This window comes from Monodelphis domestica, chromosome 4 (genome assembly GCF_027887165.1).
Source record: "Monodelphis domestica isolate mMonDom1 chromosome 4, mMonDom1.pri, whole genome shotgun sequence".
Lineage (NCBI taxonomy): Eukaryota > Metazoa > Chordata > Mammalia > Didelphimorphia > Didelphidae > Monodelphis > Monodelphis domestica.
This window is the reverse complement of record NC_077230.1, coordinates 343178575-343196464: the sequence shown is the minus strand read 5'-3', so window position 1 is coordinate 343196464 and position 17890 is coordinate 343178575. Positions and strand designations below refer to the sequence as shown.

At 35.4% G+C, this 17890-nt stretch overlaps 1 protein-coding gene across 2 annotated transcripts in view; it reads left to right on the top strand.

Moving 5' to 3' along the window:
- UVRAG (UV radiation resistance associated) overlaps nucleotides 1–17890 on the top strand; it is a 453313-nt gene that overhangs the window by 172372 nt on the left and 263051 nt on the right. For both annotated transcript variants that reach the window (XM_056794952.1, XM_007490950.3), the window contains exon 7: nucleotides 6514–6619. In XM_056794952.1, coding sequence (XP_056650930.1) covers nucleotides 6514–6619 — 106 coding nt within the window. The remainder of the gene's footprint in view (nucleotides 1–6513; nucleotides 6620–17890) is intronic.

The window sequence follows — 17890 nt, the reverse complement described above, 5'->3', positions numbered from 1 at the left end:
TTTCTTGGAAATCCTGAGAAAACTGTTGAATGCTTGTGTCTGTTGTAAAAATAAATTTTGCAAGTTTCGGATACTTTTGGGTACTTTTGATAGAGGTAATCAAAAGTATCCTCAGTGATGAAGTGAAGCTCAAATGTGAACTTCCCTTTAGGACTAGGTGCAAGGACACTAAAGAGACTCTTATTATAAACATAAAATATTTATTCAAATATATAAGGATAAATAAAGAGTTTCTAATTCCAAGGGATTCTAAATCCACCAAAATAAAACTCCCAGGTTCTGTAAGGAATCACTTCTCCTGTGTTTCACAGACTACACTAATCCTCCCTGATCTGACTAATCCTAAATTATACTATCTAAATAAAAACTACCGCTATTATCCTTATAAATCTTAACTTCACCTTCAAATTACAAAATAGCAAAGGCTAGCTGGTTGAGTCTCTACAAGAATCAAGAGTTTGAACTCAGTGTCCAAACCAAAGATCAGGTTTTTCTTTGGTCTTCTCAGAGTTAAACAATTCATAAAAACCACAATAGATAGTCATTAGTGTTTACCAAGTTGGGAAAGGAAAATACTGAACTCCTTCAGATCTTTCCCTCAGAGAGAGAGAGAGAGAGAGGGAGGGAGGGAGAGGGAGAGGGAGAGGGAGAGGGACACAAAGATGGTACCTCCTCCAGCCCAGAGAGAGAGTCTCTGAGAGTGTGTCTCAGCCAGCTGCCAGAGAGCACCTGCCAACTGCCAGAGAGTAATTGATATAGAAAAACTGTTATAAATGTCACACCTGAAATTAATATGCTGAATCAACTCTGCTTCAAATTCCAGTTCTTTTCTCAAGCAACTACTTTACTTCTTATCTCCAAACTAATAAAACAATACTTAAGAAACTAAGGAAAAAGAATAGTAATGAGGTAAGAAATTCTGGGGGAGGTGGAGCCAATATGGCAGAGAAGGTACAAATATCTATCTGATTGCTACCAAATTACCCTCTAAAAAAGTATGATATAATGCCTCAGAATAAATTCTGGAGCAGCATACCCTCTCAAAACACTAAGTAAAGTAATTTTTTCAGCCCAGGACAACTTAGAAGGCCTACATGAGGAATCTAGTATGCCAGGGTGGAGGTGGAGCCCAGCACACCAGGTCAAACCTCATCCTGTCAATAGCAACAGATCTTGGGCATAGCTGAAACAATGGCAAAATCTTCCAGAGCTCTCAGCCACAGACAGTAAGTGGGGTGGGACAAGTGCTCAGAAAGATATTATAGGAGTCCCTCTGCAGGTTCTGGGTACCAGATTCTTGTACTGCTCATACACAGATCTAGGAAGCAATTCTGGGGTATACTCTTAGGGGGAGGAGGAGTATTACCACACATCAACATTTGTAGCCACAGGAGAGCAGGGGACCCTAGTCATAGTTGAAAGGTGGAAAAGAGTACTTGTGGTTACTCCCAGACCAGAGCAGACCAGGCCTGGAGATTATTATTTATTATTTAACTTACCTCTCCTTAAATCACACCACCTTGGAGGAACTGAAAACAGATTTCCAGAGCTATAACTGAAGGCAACTGCACAAAGAACCTGAAGACTGCAATAGTGCTTCCTACACTTTAGTGTTATAGTCCCCAACTTTTATCAGTTTTCTAAATTAAAACAAAACAAAAAGACTAGAAAATGAGCAGACAAAAAAAAAAGACTCACCATAAAAGTCATTTTGGTGGCAGAGATGACCAAAACACAAACTTAGGAGATCACAAACTCAATATTGCTACATCCAAAGTCTCTAAGAAAAATACCAATTGATCTCAATCCCAAAAAGAGTTAATGGAAGAGCTCAAAACGAATCTTTAAAAAATCTCTTACTTTCCATCTAAGAATCAATATTGTGTATTGGTTCAAGGCAGAAGAGCATTAAAGGTTAGGCAGTGGGGGTTAAGTGATTTACCCATAGTCACACAGCTAGGAAATGTCTGAGGCATTTGAACGGAGGACCTCCCATCTGTAGGCCTGGCTCTCACTCCACTGTACCTGTTGCCCCCTCAAGAGGAATTCTAAAAATCAAATAAGGGAGATATAAGAAAAATGGAGCAAAAAATGAGAGTGAGATGGGAAAATCATGAAAAAAATCAACAGCTTGATAAAGAAGGCACAAAAAAATACTGAAGAAATTAATACTTAAAAAAAAAAACAGAATAGACGAACTGATAAGAGGCACAGAAATCCAATGAAAAACAGAATTGGCCAAGTGGAAAAAGATATAGAAAAATGCACTGAAGAGAAGAACTTCTTAAGAAGCAGAATTAGCCTTCTGGGAAAAGAAGTATACATATTCACTGAGGAAATGAACTGTTTCAAAAAGTAGAATTGGCCAAATGGAAGAAGAGGTACAAAATCTCACTCAAGAAATCACGTGTTAAAAATTAGAGATGGGTAAGTGGAAGCTATTAACTCTATGAAATGTCAAGAAACAATCAAACCAAGTCAAAAGAATGAAAAAGTAGAAAAAATTTGAAATATCTCATTTGAAAAACAACTGACTTGGAAAATAAATTCAGGAGAGACAATGTAAGAATTATTGGATTAGTAGAAAGCCAAGATCAGAAAATGATTAGGCATTATTTTTCAAGGAATCTTTGAAGAAAACTGTTCTGATATTCTAGAATCAGAGGGCAAAGTAGAAATTGAAAGAATCCATCAGTCACCTCCTGAAAGAGATCCCCAAAGGATAATTCTCAGGAGTATTATAGACAAATTCTAGAATGTGTCAAGGAGAAAATATTGCAAATGGTCAAGGAGAAACAATTCATATATTCAAGCAATTCAAAAGCCACAGTCAGGATAACACAAAATCTAGTAGCTTCTACATTAAAGGATTAGAGGGCCTGGAATATAATATTCCAGAAGGCAAAAGAGCTAGGATTCTAACCAAAAATCACCTGCCCAGTAAAACTGAGCATAATCCTTCCAGGGGAAGAAAAAAATGGGTATTAGGTGAAAAAGAGGAATTTCAAATATTTCTGATGAAAAGACCACAGCTGAATGGACAACAAGACTCAAGTGGAGCATAAAAAGTTAAACAGGAAAGAGAAATCCAAAGATATTCAATAAAATTAAACTATGTACATCCCTAAGTGGGAAGATAATTCTTATAGCTCCAAAGAACTTTATCATTATTAGGGCAGTTAAAAGGAGCATACGTAGACAGGGTTTGAATTGAATGTGATGGGTTGCTATAAAAAAATAAAATTAACCCTAAGTAAGAGGAATGCATTGGGGAGAAGGGGGAAGGGAAAAATAGAATGCAGTACATTATCTTACATAAAAGAGCTATAAAAAAGCTTTTACAATGTAGAGGATGATGGGGGAGGGGAGGGGGAGGAGTATGTGAACCTCACTCTCATCAGAATTAACTCAATGAAGGAAGAATATACACAATCAATTGAGTATAGAACTCCGACTTACAGGAAAATAGGAGGGAAGGATATAAGAGAAAGGTGTTGGAGTTGATTGAAATGAATGCAAAACAAAAAAAGGGGAGGTGGTATTTGGAAACTAAACAGGGGGAAATTGGGTGGAGAGTAATACACAATGATCATAATGGGGCCAAATATTTTACAAGTTTCTTTAATAAAGGAGTCATTTGTCAAATACATAGAGAAATGAATTGAATGTATAAGATTCCCCCATCAGATTGGCAAAATGACAAAACCTGGAGAGAATGTGGGAAAATTGAGACACCATTGCACTGTTGGGAGAGTTGTCAAATGATTCTATCATTCTGGTTTTTGATTCCTGTCATTTTGAGGTGCTTTTAAAAGATTGGTTTGGAAGGATTATCAGAATGATTTCTTTTGATGCTACTAAGTCCCCATTTTGATTTTGCCCCCTGATTCAGTTATTCTGGAGAGCAATTTGAAATTATGCCCAAAAGACTATAAAATAGTATATATACTCTTTGATCTAGCAATACTATTACTAGGTTTGTATCCCAAAGAGATAAAAAAAAAACAAAAAGGAGAAGGACCTATATGTATAAGAATATTTAAAGCAATTTGTTTTTTTTTTTTTTTTTTTGAGAGAAAAGAATTACCAAGTGAGGGGACATCCATTAATTGGGGGATGGCTGAGTAAGTTATAATATATAATTGTAATAGAATACTATTGTGCTGTAAGAAATGACAAACAGGAATAATTCAGAAAAACCTGGTAAGATTTACATGAACCGAGGCAAAGTGAAATAAGCAGAACCAGGAGAACATTATACACAGTGACAGGAATACTGTACAGTGAACAACTGTGACTAACTTAGCTATTCTCAGCAATACAGTGATCTAAAACTATCCTAAGGGACTCACGATAAGAAAATACCATCTGCTTCTAGAGAAAAATAAGTGATATGGTGTGAATCCAGACCAAAGTAAACATTTTCACTTTTTTAAATTTTTTTTTGGTCATTTCCTTCCACAAAAGAATTAGTATGGAAAAGTGTTTTATGTGATTAAACATGTAGACTCTATAGGAGATTTCTTACCCTCTCAATGGGGTGGGAGTGGGGAGGAGACGGAAGGAGGGAGAGAATTTTAGACTCATTTTTTAAAAAAATGTTGGAAGCAATTTTTCTATGTAATTGGGGAAGAAAATAAAATTAAAAATTTAGGAATTCTCTGTGGACATAAAACAGTTTCTGAAAATGCAAAGTGCTGTGGAAATGTTTAAGTGCATGGGGATCATAATCTTATTGTTGGCAGAGGAATTAGCTCTATTAGATCTGATATAAAGACATCCTTTCCACAAAAATTGCAAATCAGGCTGGAGTGATCATTTTTGTTATGTATAAATATATGAAGTATATATGAAATAGGAAAACTTTTAAAACTTTTCTTCTGATTTACCTTTTAGCGATAGCTTTAATTTTGGCCAAATGTTGAGATGAGGCGTTACTAGTGGACCCTGTAGCTATTTTGCAACTTATTTCTATATATTTACACCTTTCCAGTTGTTGCCTCTTGTTGACTCTCCCTTTCTATTTAATTTCTCCTTTCTTACCCCTCGTTCTCTTTTTTGTCAGTGTCTTCAGGTCTAATTCAGGCCGTTAGGCCGGGGACATGGTTATTTTTAGTACTGTGTAAATATTACGAAATAATAGTTATATTGTTAGCTATTGACTTTTAGACAAGTCATTTTTTTTTCCTGGGCTTTAGTTAGTTCATTGGTAAAGTTTAGACTAATTGATTTCTAGGACCCTTTCCAACTTAAAAATTCTTTGAGTTCATGATTTTGTAATAGTGTCCCCTACTAACAAACATGACTGCTTGTATTTTAGTCCTAGACATTGTTATATGTGGATGAAGGATTAGATACTTATCTCCAAATTGGACAAAAACAAATTCATCAAATGGAAATTATATGGTGTTAGATTTTAGCTCAATATATGGATGAACTTCCTAATGATTAAAAAGTTAAAGAATTTCATCTTTGAAATAAGTGTTAGAAGGCATTTAGTACATCTCAGGCCTATACTTAAAATGGAAATTTGTTATTTTATTTAATATCACCAGTAAGTCATCTCTTGCTAATTTCTCAAATTAATTCTTTATTAGGTGTGCAGTTGGATTCCCTGAATATTACTTAAGTTGTCTATTCCTTAAAGTCTCCAAGTGAAGGCTTAATAATTTCTTGTTGTATTGTTATTGAAGAGATTCCTGGGGACAGATAGGAGTTGTATTAGATGATTTATGAACTCCTTTTTAGTTCTTTAATTTTAAAATTAATTCCTAGAATTCTCTATAATTTTATTTTTGGAATTGAGAATGAACAATATATATTGAGCTCTCTCAGGATAATAATTTTTTTGGGGGGGGTACTTGTTATAGCCCTTATGAATACATTGAAATATGCTGAAGACTTATGAAATCGATGTTTCCTTGAACGAACAGATATGCCATCCTTGCACATTTATATCTCCTTATGAAGTAGTATAATACAGAGACCATTAATGTCCGAGTCAGATGACTTGAATTGGAGGCCTAATACTCTTATGATTTTCACTGTATGATTCAGTAAGGTAAATGTTTGCCTCATAATGTCTCAGTTTTTTCATCTATAAAATGGAAAATATTCATTTTACAGGATTGTTATGAAAAAGCATTTTGTAAAGTATTATATTATTCTCTTTATTCTGGCTTTGGTGCCTTTAATCAGTGGGCTACATGATCATACCCACACAGGAGGCAGGTATGTCCCAGTGGAGAGTTGAGCTAAAAGCATCTGGAGCTACAGGTAGGAACCCTACCTCTGTCATTTCCCAGCTGGGTCTGTAATTCCAGTTGTCTGAGCCTTATTTTTCTTGTCTGTCAGATAGGAATAATAATACTTGAACCAGCTTCATCTTAGCAGATTGTCATGGGAAAAAATGCTGTCTTTGTAAACTTGAAAGGATAAGAGAATCACAAGTTCTCTCCTTTCTTCTCCTGGGTCAAGAAGCTGGGATTCATTCACTGTAACTTTTGTTTACAGGCTTCACAGAGCTCAATGTGCAATTAAACAGACTCAGGTGACTGTTCAGAAAATTGGAAAGGAAATTGAAGAAAAATTACGACTTACATCCACAAGCAACGAGCTGGTAGGTTTAGATTTTTTTCCTTCTTTAAGCCCCTTGATTTCCTAGTAGTTTTAGCACATTCTTTGGAAGGGAATAGGGAAGAGTGAGCAAGAACATTCCACCCAGACTTAATTTGGCTTTTAAAATTCAAGGTAAACTTAGTATTCTTTTAGCAAAATAAATTGAGTTATAGCAAACTCAAGTTGCTGGAGGAAGATTTGGAGTACACTGTAATTTCTCAAGAGATAATTAACAGGCAATGCATCTATTTCTTTTAAAATGTGAAATGTAAGCATGAATTATATAGTGAGTGAAAATAGGTGTCAAGAGAAAAAGATAGCAAACCTTAAGCAAGCAGTTGACTTTGAAAAGTTGACTTAAAATTTCTTGGTTATAGTATAATAGTTTTAAATCATTATGTTCCTTTAACAAAAAGATTGATGATCCTTTTCCAGAAAAGTAGAAACCTCAATTAAAATAAGTAGGATTAAGAAAAAGTACCTCTTTAGGCTTGTTACTTTTTCTTTGGGTCTCATTTTCTCCTTTTATGATGTGGTAGAAGGAAAATGTATATAAGTTCTGGGTTTGAATTTTGGTTCTTTCACTTGTTACTAGTTTGACCTTAGGTAAATCATTTAATCTCTGTGGGGCTCAGTTTCCTTCTCTGAAAAATAAGGGTTTGAATTAGATCAGGGGTCAGCAGCTATGAGCTGAAAATGGTTTTAACAGTTTAAAATATAATAGGAAAACTTTATTTAAAAATATAAAAATCATTCTTACCTTGAAGACTGGGGTCTTGGACTTGATAGCCCTGATTCCTTTTAGCTCTAGAATCACTACATTATCTCTAAAGTCCCTTCATGATTTGGGTTCTAAATTTTATGTCAGTGATTGAAGTAAGGACTTGTAGTTGGGAGATTTGGGCTTGAATTTTTTGAATCTAGCATTAAGAACGCTGGACTAAAACTTAAGAACAGAGGTAGGATAGGGTATTTTTATAGTTTAGGCATGAAATACAGAAAATTGCTTCCTCTTCACCCTCTTTTCACCCTCCATATATTCATTCATGTGAATTAACTTTTCTGGAACTCATTTTCCTCATCTATAAAAGAAAGCGTTTGGACTAAGTGATCTCTAGAGTCCCTTCAACTCACACATTTTGTGATTCTTAAAGTTTAGGAAAATAGATGGTGAATTTATTACTCCTTTTTGTTTTTTTAAAGGACCAATAGGAGGAGCTACATGGCTCAGTGGGCTGAGATGCAGGCATATATGAGGTTCTAGGTTCAGACCTGGCCTCAGATACTTACTTCCTAGCTGTGTAACCATGTGCAAGTCATTTAACTCTAATTACCTAGTCCTTACCACTCTTTTGCCTTGGAACCAGCACTTAGTATCTGTCAACCTAGAAAAACATAGAACCACTAAAGTAGTTACAAAGAACAAATCTTTAATCAGGATAAGGGAGACAGAATTCTTATGGCCACCACACAGAATCATGCAAAACATCACACAGTGGCAAGTTCTGGGACTCTGGGAACAATGTCTGGGAAAATGCACCATGAATGGGAATTTCTTATGAATTTCCTATGAACTGATGAAAATGGAGTCATATACATTTGGGGGGGGGGTGGAAGGAAAGGAAGGACAATTGATTGGCTTACATGGAGAGAAGGGAAGAAGGGTTCCAACAAGAATTGCTTGAAAAGCTCTACATACAATGGGAGAAACTTCTAAGACAAAAGGGTACTTAAGATTTGATTATGTCTACTATTGTCTAGACTGAGATCTATACTGAACAATAAACTTAAAAGTTTATTCTTCAGTCTAGGACAAACCTACCAATCCTATCTAGTGTGATTCAGGGTTTCCTGAAGGTTTCCTAAAACAACTTGTCATATCTATTCTAAGAGAGAAAACAAAAACAAGGGTTTAAAAAAAAAAGACTGATGGATACTTGTTGTAAATAAAGGCTGAATGACTTGTGATGAACATCATGAAGTAGTTATGATGCCTTTTTAATAGATGAAATTTTAAATTAGTCAATAAACATGAAAAAATCTTTTATGTGCCATGTGATATAAATTCATATGTGGACATTTATGATTCAATGAACTGTTCCAGGCCAGGGAAATACTGGTGCTAAGTGCAAGGACAGGATTTGATGAGACTAAATTGTTGAGACAGTTATAATAACAAACTTCTTTTCCTGGATAATAATAGTAATTATATAAGCATTTTAACAGGGATATGTTATTGAAAGGCATGACACTCTAGGTACCCTACTCATGAGTAAATACCTAGATCACTAGCAACAGCAGCACATGGTGGAATAAGAAGTCCATTAGGTCCAAAGAGTTATATGTCCTTCTTGGCACTGCCTTTTTGGAATTTGTCAACATACCAAAGGCAGGTCATAGTACATTTCACTAGCTAGATTGAATAGTAGCTTATTCACGTTTTGCCTGTATCCTTGTACTAGATATCTGACTAAGAGGGGCTATGCTTGTGACTTGAATCACTGATACCTACTCATCAATGGTACTGACATCAATCCTCCCCTTGGTTTTTATCCTGGCATTTTCCTTCCAGAATGGAAACCATATTTTATGCTTATTGGAAAATGACCTGGACCGTTAACATGTTGTGCTTAATAGGGATAGCACATTAAGCACTCTCTTTAAAAAAAAGAAAAGAAAAGAAAAAGAAAGTAAACATAACAAAAATTCTAGGAACTCTTTGAATTTTGAGCCAGGTAATGAGAGGATCATTAATTAATTAGGAGGTTATAATAGATCCTGAGGTTACAATAGATTCCTTCATCAATTGAAGATAGCATCTTGGCCGTGCAGACATTAGGCAGCCCACAGTTCAGCTTGCTGGAGTGACTGCCCAAGTTCTACTTAAAAGAAAATGGGAATTAGGATTGAATGTTTCTAAATGATTTTCTCCTTTATGAAAGTTAATGAATTCTATCATTCTGTGACTAGGTTCTAATAAGGAACCTGTCTCTTTTAAAAGGGCAGAGTGGAAAAAAACCAACTCATTTTAACCCTTTTTTGTAGATATATCTTTTCCTACTTATTTTCAGAATCTCTGACTAGTAATAAAATGTGAGATTTCTGGCTTTTTTTCCCTTGCCTAATGCAGATTTACCAAATTTCTTTAGGTGACAATAGAGAATTTGTTTCATAATGGGAAAAGAATATGTTTAATTATGATTTTATTAAACCTAATTGGTGGCATTTTATGTGGAGCAAAATGATAGGCCAATGAGTTTAAAATGTGTAGCTTCAGAAGTTCACTGTGTGGCTTACTGTTGCCTATTCCACATTAGATTTACTTATCATCTCTTGAGGATATAGTTGTCTCTTGGTTAATTATATATTGATTCTCACAACATGATTTGTTTCTGGAAAGAATTTTGAATCCATTGAAAGTTGCATGTCTATTTCTACCTTCCACACTGGCAGAAAACCACCCTCTCTACACCCTCTGCTACTGCTGAGTTCAAGTATAATCAAGAATTAGACTCAATGTTAATAGTAACCAGTGCTAAACAAAATTAAGATAATAAACTTATGACACATACATGTGCATACACACATTCTTGTATATGTATTGGAATCCAAAGTAATATTCTGCTAAGCTGTTGTAGTTTATATAATAATTAGAGTCCATGAAGTCCTCATTCTCTGACACCTCATCATTTTAGGAGGCATGGCTAATGTTTTCATGTTCTTTGTGCCAGATAAAAAATCATTTGGGGCAAATTCTACTAAGCTGGAAAGTACAAATCCAGCAGCAGATTGTGTCCATTTGTTAAGGACCAGCCTATCTAGTTCAGATCATTGCTAGACATTTGTTTTTTTTTTTTAGCCCCAGGACCACATAAGAGACAATAAAATAATAACATAACTATTCACTTTAATATTTATGAAATTTTTATATCTAATTTCTTATTTGAGTCTCACAATAACCTTAGGAGGTCTTTTCAGTGTTATCTGTATTTTAATATGAGGCAGATGAGACTTAGAGAGTCTAGTAATTTGTCCTCAGCCTATTTGAATACAGGTGTCAGTGACTCCCATGTTAAGCTCTTTCTGCTACAGTGCTAAGGTACTGTTAATGAAACAAGACCCACTCTAAAGTTATAGGTCTTTGAAGTTTTTTTGTTTTATTTTGCTTTGTTTTGTTATTAGTAAGTTTTATCTATTTTTTAAAATGCTAGTGTCTTCCTTGCAATGATTTTTTTTTAAAAGGAGGAAAAATCAGCATAATTGATCACTACATTAAAAAAATCAGAAAATATATGCAATGTACAGCACTCATGGACCTCCAGCCTCTAGAGTGACAGTGTGGATGTGTCTTATCTTTTTTTCCTTTAAGACATTCTTGTTCTTTCTGATATTAAGTACTGTTATTTCCCCCTGACTTTTAGTTTACATCCTTGTCATTTTATCTATTTTTTTCTGACTTCTTCTTAATTCTTTTCACCAATTCATGTGAATCTTTCCATGATTCTGTGTATTTGTTATAGTCATCACCCTGTTTATCAGTCAATTCCTTTATTTCCTTCCTTAGATTTTCTACTAAATGAGTGTTCTCCTTCTCCTTTTCATCAAAAGCATAAACTGCTACTCTTTTCAATTCTTTAGGGTCTATAGTAGGCCAGTTTGGACAGCTAGTCATAAAATAATTCTTAACTACCTTTCAACTGTTTTTCACAGTCTTGTGATTTGTCTGATATCCCTTTCCTTATCAAGATCCAGTTCTATATTCCTTCCTCCCAACTCAATAAGCCTATCCATAAACTGAGTGGGGATTTCATTGTCTTCTTGCTTAAGATTTTCAAATTTAGTCCACATACCAGGCCTATCAGAACAGGCTCTCATCGCTTTTAGTAATACATTTTTCACCTAGCATAGTTGTAAATAATTTTGCTCTGAATTTGGGTCCCATTTGGAATCTTCAGTTGGCCAGAGTTGTTCCTTCTCCCTGGGCCTTATTAACAAGAGAAAGAATCTTATTTCTTTCTCTTTCCGCTAGCAAGGCCTGGAGCAAATCTTCAACATCCATGTGGGATTATGTGTGCAAAAAATGCTTTCGAACGTATTTATCACCATCACAGGCTCCGATTCATGAGAATGTGTTTTTTCTTTGAATCTCTCAATGTCCTGTGGAGAGAAAGATGTATGATGTCTAATGTTTACTAAGTCTCCCTGTCTATTATAAATTGGAACATCCCTTAGAGGAAATAGAACTTTATTCGAATCCTCTGTGGTAACTGCCACTTGAATTGTGCTCTGGAGTTCAATGGAGTGGATTGTAGTTAGGCTAGTAGGGGAAAGGGGTGGGGTGGGTGAATGGAGATGGGGGGGCTGGTCAGGGGATGGGAAAACGGGGTGAAAAGATTGGGGGTGGGGCTGGGGCAGAGGTGTAGGATGAATGAGGTCTAGATGAGGAGACATAGTAGTACAGTTGGCTGGATAAACATGAACAAGTATAAATTATTAATAATTAACAATTAATAATAGTTCAGTGACTAATAATAGTTATTGAAAATTAGTGATTATTTTTATTTATTGTACTATTAATACTATTGTTTTCTAAAACTATCAATACTGCATTTAATTAATTTGAATTAATTTTGACTGTTCAATTTTAGAAATTTGGTTTTAATTGTAATTCAATACTATTATTTAACTATTAATAATCCTTTCATTTAAATGTATTCAATTTAATTTTATTTTGGATCACTAAAAGTAACAGGAAAGGCATTATCTTTTAAATTTCCTGCAGTTTTACTGCTCAACAGTAGGTAGTGCTATAACTTGAGTGTAGAGTAGAACACTCTTGCAGTTAGGCTGTATATAAAAGCAGTTAGAGAGATGTTAAGCCCCAGAAGTAATGTGCAAGGGGGAAGAGAAAAAGAATCTTAAAAAAAAAATGAACACACTTCCTCTTAGTTCAGACCTAAGCAATGTTTTAGGTGGGGCAAAGGAGAGAGAAAAGAACAACAGAGTTATGTCTCTTCCCATGTGTTTTCAAAGTTGGGGGCACTGGGTCTTAGAGTCCTGGGAGCTCCTAATTCTACCCTCACCCCCGACCTCGAAGTACCCCTAGGATCTCTTTCTCCACTCTGCGCTGCACTTGGCTGAGAGCAGTAGCACTAGGAACCTGTGTCCTATTGGGTCCTAAAACCCCCTTCATTCTGTGCATTAAGGCTTGGGCCCCATTTGGAATGGGAGTGGGGGCTTACTCCAACTTGCTGTGCTGTGCTGAGCAAAGCAGGACTAAGGCAGCATCGCTCTGTGTTTGGCACTGTGACCTGTTGGATGTGGGGTGTGAAATGCCAAGTTTTTGTTTTTTAAAGTTGCGGGTTCTGGGGCTTAGGAGCAGGGACTTTTTTTTCCTTTCTTTTCTCTATTACTCTACCTGTATTGAAGCTAAAGGAATGGAGGATGGTGCACGGGAATCATGTGGGAGGGAAATCATCATCTATCCAGGGTGATGAACTCGAAAAGAAAAACTGCGGCTTTCCTGACCCCGGCAAGGTGATCAAAGCAGATGAGCAATTGCTCTAAAAACCCATTTAATCTATCCTAAACACTTTCAGGTCTCAGAAAAAAAAGGGAAAGGTCCTAATAAACTAATTTTGGTTGCCATTTGTTATAATTAAATTAATGTATCTACTTAGTTATTAATTTTTATGTTTATTAGAAAGGGTATACAATCATGATTTTTAAATCTCATTCTTACTCTTTTTAAAGCCTAAACCCCAAATCCTATATCCATATATACATGTGATAAGTGATGTTATATGTTTTGCTTTTACATTTCTACTCCCATAGTTCTTTCTTTCAATGTGGTTAGTATTCTTTCCCATAGGACTTTCAGGAGTGTCTTGACTTGTTGCATTGCTACTAGTAGCCAGGTTTATTACATTGTATTGTTAAACAATGTTTAACTTTCTGTATACAATGTTCTCCTGGTTTTACTTATTTCACTTTTCATCAGTTCACTGAGGTTCTCCCAGTTCATATAGAAATTATCCAGATTATCAATCTTTACAGCACAATAGTATTCCATCACCATCATATACCACAATTTGTTCAGCCATTCCCCAATTGAGGGAAAATTCTTCACTTTCAAGGTTTTTTTTTGCCACCACAAAGAGCTATGGATATTTTTGTACAAGTATTTTACCTTATCTCCTTGGAGTACAAACCTAGTAGTGGTATTGCTGGATCAAAGGGTATTCATTCTTTTAAAGCCCTTTGCACATAATTCCATATTGTCTTCCAGAATTGTTAGATCAATTCACAATTCCACCAACAATGCATTAGTATTCCAATTGCCACAACCCTTGAAACATTTATTATTTTCCTTTACTATCATATTGGCTGATCTGCTATGCGTGAGGTGGTACTTTAGAGTTGTTTTGATTTTCATTTTTATTTAGAGATTTTAGAACACTTTTTCATGTACTTGTTGATAGTTTTGATTTCTTTATCTGAAATTGATATTGAATATATTGATATTGAAATTGATATAATTGAACAGTCCATTGACTGCTTTTCAATTGGAGTATGGTTTGATTTTTTGTACAGTTGACTTAGCTCCATATAAATTTCAGAAATGAGACTTTAGTCAGAGGTTTTTGTTATAAATTTTTTCCCCCAATTTCTTGCTTCCGTTCTAATTTTTGTTGCATTGGATTTGTTTGTACAGAAACCTTTAAATTTAATATGATTAACATTCATTTTACATTTTGTAATGTTCCCTATCTTCTGCTTGGTCTGAAATTCTTTTCTTTTCCATAGATCTGGTAGGTATACTCTTCTATGTTTACCTAATTTGTTTATAATTTCCCTCTATATTTAAGTCATTTTTACCCACTTTGAAGTAGTCTTGGTACAGGGTGAAAGATGTTTTTTGTAAGGGGCAACAATTATAATTGGACTGAATATTTAAGTGTATGGTCACCAGGAATTTAATTACTAAATTCCAATGAATTACTCAAGTCAGAATGACTTTTATAGTAGTTTTTTTTTTTTAATAGAGAGAAAGAAAGTAAGGAATACAAGAGAGAGAGAGAGATAGACAGAGACAGAGAGAGAGGTAGCTACTCTGGCCTTATCCAAACCAGGTAGGGCTTCAGATCCCTCAGTAGAGGTGGGGGCAAGAGATTAATTAAATTAGGCTTCCAGCCATGAGGACTCTTCCAAGACAGGGGGCCTCTCTAGAGGCTAGTGCCTCCAGAAAAGCAAAGAAAGGGAGTCAACCTTTTCATTGACCACGTGTCAGTCCAAAGGGAAACAGTCTGAGGTCTCAAGCCTGAGCTCCTCCAAGGCCAAGTTCAAAGGCCAACATAGACCCCCTCAGAGGAAGTTACCACCAAATTTAAAGACAGTTCTTTGCCTCACTTCCTGTGACTTTGGTGTACCAATGGTGGCTTAAATTTGGCTTCAGATTGCCCAGGGAGCAGTTAGTTGTTCCTGATTTGTCACTTGTTAGCACATGTGATTTATAGACACCCCTCCCCCCCATAATCTTCCAATGGGGGTGTATACATTCCTCGTAGCTAAAAATCTAAAGAATAAGTAGGGTACAGTTAATCCCATCTTCACAAACCCCTGTGTTGATCATTTGGGAGACTAGTCTCCCTAATTGATCATTTAACATAATCTTGTACCTCTAAAAATCTTCTAACTACAGGTGCATACAAAATTGCACCTTCTAAGAAGAAACTACAATAGTTGGAGTTAAGAGGGAAATAGAAGGGAGAGAAAGGAAAACCAATGTTTTGCTGGTTGCATTGACAAAAACCAATTGGGGGTCAGTCCCTTTTGTATAAAAGTGTACATTCAAAATATATTTTCAATCCCCGGCAAGCCAAAGCTCATTCTGGTTCTTCTTGATGCAGTGTAGGTTTTTGCAGACATCCTTCTGCAAACAGTTCATTCTATGGATTAAACCAGTTATTAACAAGCTTTTTTCCCTGAATATTTTTTCTTGGACAATATTTTAAATCTTGGATTTTTATGAAAATACAATCCCCCTTAGAGGGGGTGTTGATCAACACCCAGATCAGTTTGTGACACATGGTTGAGTTATGGGATGTATGAGTCAACTATCAAAAGAAAACCAAAAACACAAAAAGAAAGAAAAATGGAAGAAAAAATAAAATTTGGGAGAAGGAAAAAAATTTTTAATCAGAATCAAAACAACAAAATCTATGTATATAAAAATTTCTGAGTAAACAAGAAGAAATTCATAATAGGTTCTTGTATTAGGGTCCAATTTAATAAATTCATAACAAGCCCTTGAATTAGCATTCCATTAAAGTAATTTCTTTCTCACAACTCTGTAGGGCAAAATGCAGTAATATTTCATTTCTCTATTGGAAGCCAAGACTACAGGAAATTGCCATACTATAAGAGAGGACTAGATTTTTTGTGTGATAGGGAAGTGTCATTCCCTGGTCTGATTTTACTTTCACTGTCAGGGATAGGGGAAACCAGGTTGATAGCCAAACTTTAATACTTTTCTAGGAGTTTTTCACTAGGAGTGTGATATAAAGTGTCCTGTGTCTTAACAGATGTCAAGTGCCACAACTTTGAGTCTCACATTAGGTTTAAGTCCTTTTGTGTTGGCTTAGAAGTTCATCAATCCTACCTGAATTGGTTTTGTCCTTTTTAACCATGTGCTCCTTGGCACTGTATAATGACTTTTTTTCTCTTCTCCTGGAATCAGACATAATCATTAATCACATACCCATGACATTTATCAATAAATATCAGGTTTCTATAGTGTAAAGCTTTTGGGTATGCATTAATAGAAAATATATTTTAATTTATATTACTATAGAATAAAAATTAATATTGATTATATGTACATTAAGTACAAGAAATGAGAAAAGGGGAAAAATCAAATATTCTGATTAAAATAAAAGAAAGATAATAAAATTAAAATTCAGGAATTGAATGTGTTCCCTAAAATGTCTATGGACTATTATCTCCAATGCATCTGACAGGATACAGTCAGTTTCAATAGAAGATGCTCTCTGTACATGTGAACAATGAATCTAAGAGCTCTTTTCTCCAATTTTTATACTTGTTTAGGTGGTTAACAATTTTTGAAATACCCTATCCCAGGAAGGCTGAGTTGTTCTAGTGTGCTGGAATTTCTTTATATATACCTTATCTCCTAGGTTCAGATCATTAAGTGAATAATGTGTTGGTCCTGCTTGTACTGCAGCTCTGAATTCATGGAGTTCACAGTTTGTGTTGCAATTCTTATATGTAGGAAGCAATAGAAATATTTCCTCCTCATGGAGATGTATTAGGGTGGGAAAAGACTTAGCCTGCATAGGGGGATATCCAAAAAGCATCTCAAGTGGTGAGATTTATAAATCTTTGCTGTGCCTGCTTCTAAGATAAAATAGGAACAAAGGGAGAATTTCAGGCCATTTTAGATGGTCTTCAGTTCATAATTTGCCAGCCATAGTTTTAAGTTCTCTATTCATTCTTTCAACTTGGTTTGAGTTATGTGGATGACATGGTACATAGAATTTGGGAGTTATCCCCAAATAAGAATATATCTGAGATAAAACTGAATCAGTAAAATGACTTCCCTGGTCAGAATCAATACATGCTGGCAGGCCAAAGTGAGGAATAATCTCTTTTAAAAGCACCTTGTCAACAAAAGCCACTGTGGCTCGAGCAATAGGAAATGCTTCTAGCCATCTAATCAGTTGATCCACTATGACTAGGCAAAATTTATAGTGTCCAGCCTTTGGCATTGTTATCAAATCTATTTGTAGGTGCTCAAAAGGTTTGTGAGAGGATGCCCACCAAAATCTTTGCCATGAAAGTTGTGTTGGTTATGTGCTTGGCAGGTATAACAGGTAGTACACAATTTAGAGGCTTAGTAGTTATACCAGGGGCTATCCATACTCTTTTAACATAGTGTACGATTCTCTGGGTACCAAAGTAACCATTTTAATTAATAGATTGGCAAATTTGTTGATAAAAACTTCGAGGGAACAGGGGTTTTCCTTTAGATGACACCCATACTCTTATTGATCTGTTTTTCTTTAAATTCTTCCTTCCATTTTGCCACTTCCTTTTGATTTTAGGAAAGTGATGAATTTAAGTCATCAGTGGTTGTTAATGTTAAAATTAATTCAGGCCCTTCTATGGCCCACTAGCTTGGCAGGGGTATCTGCTCGGCCATTTCCCCTAGAGACAGGGTCAGTGTCACCTGTATGGACAGAGCAAAGAACTA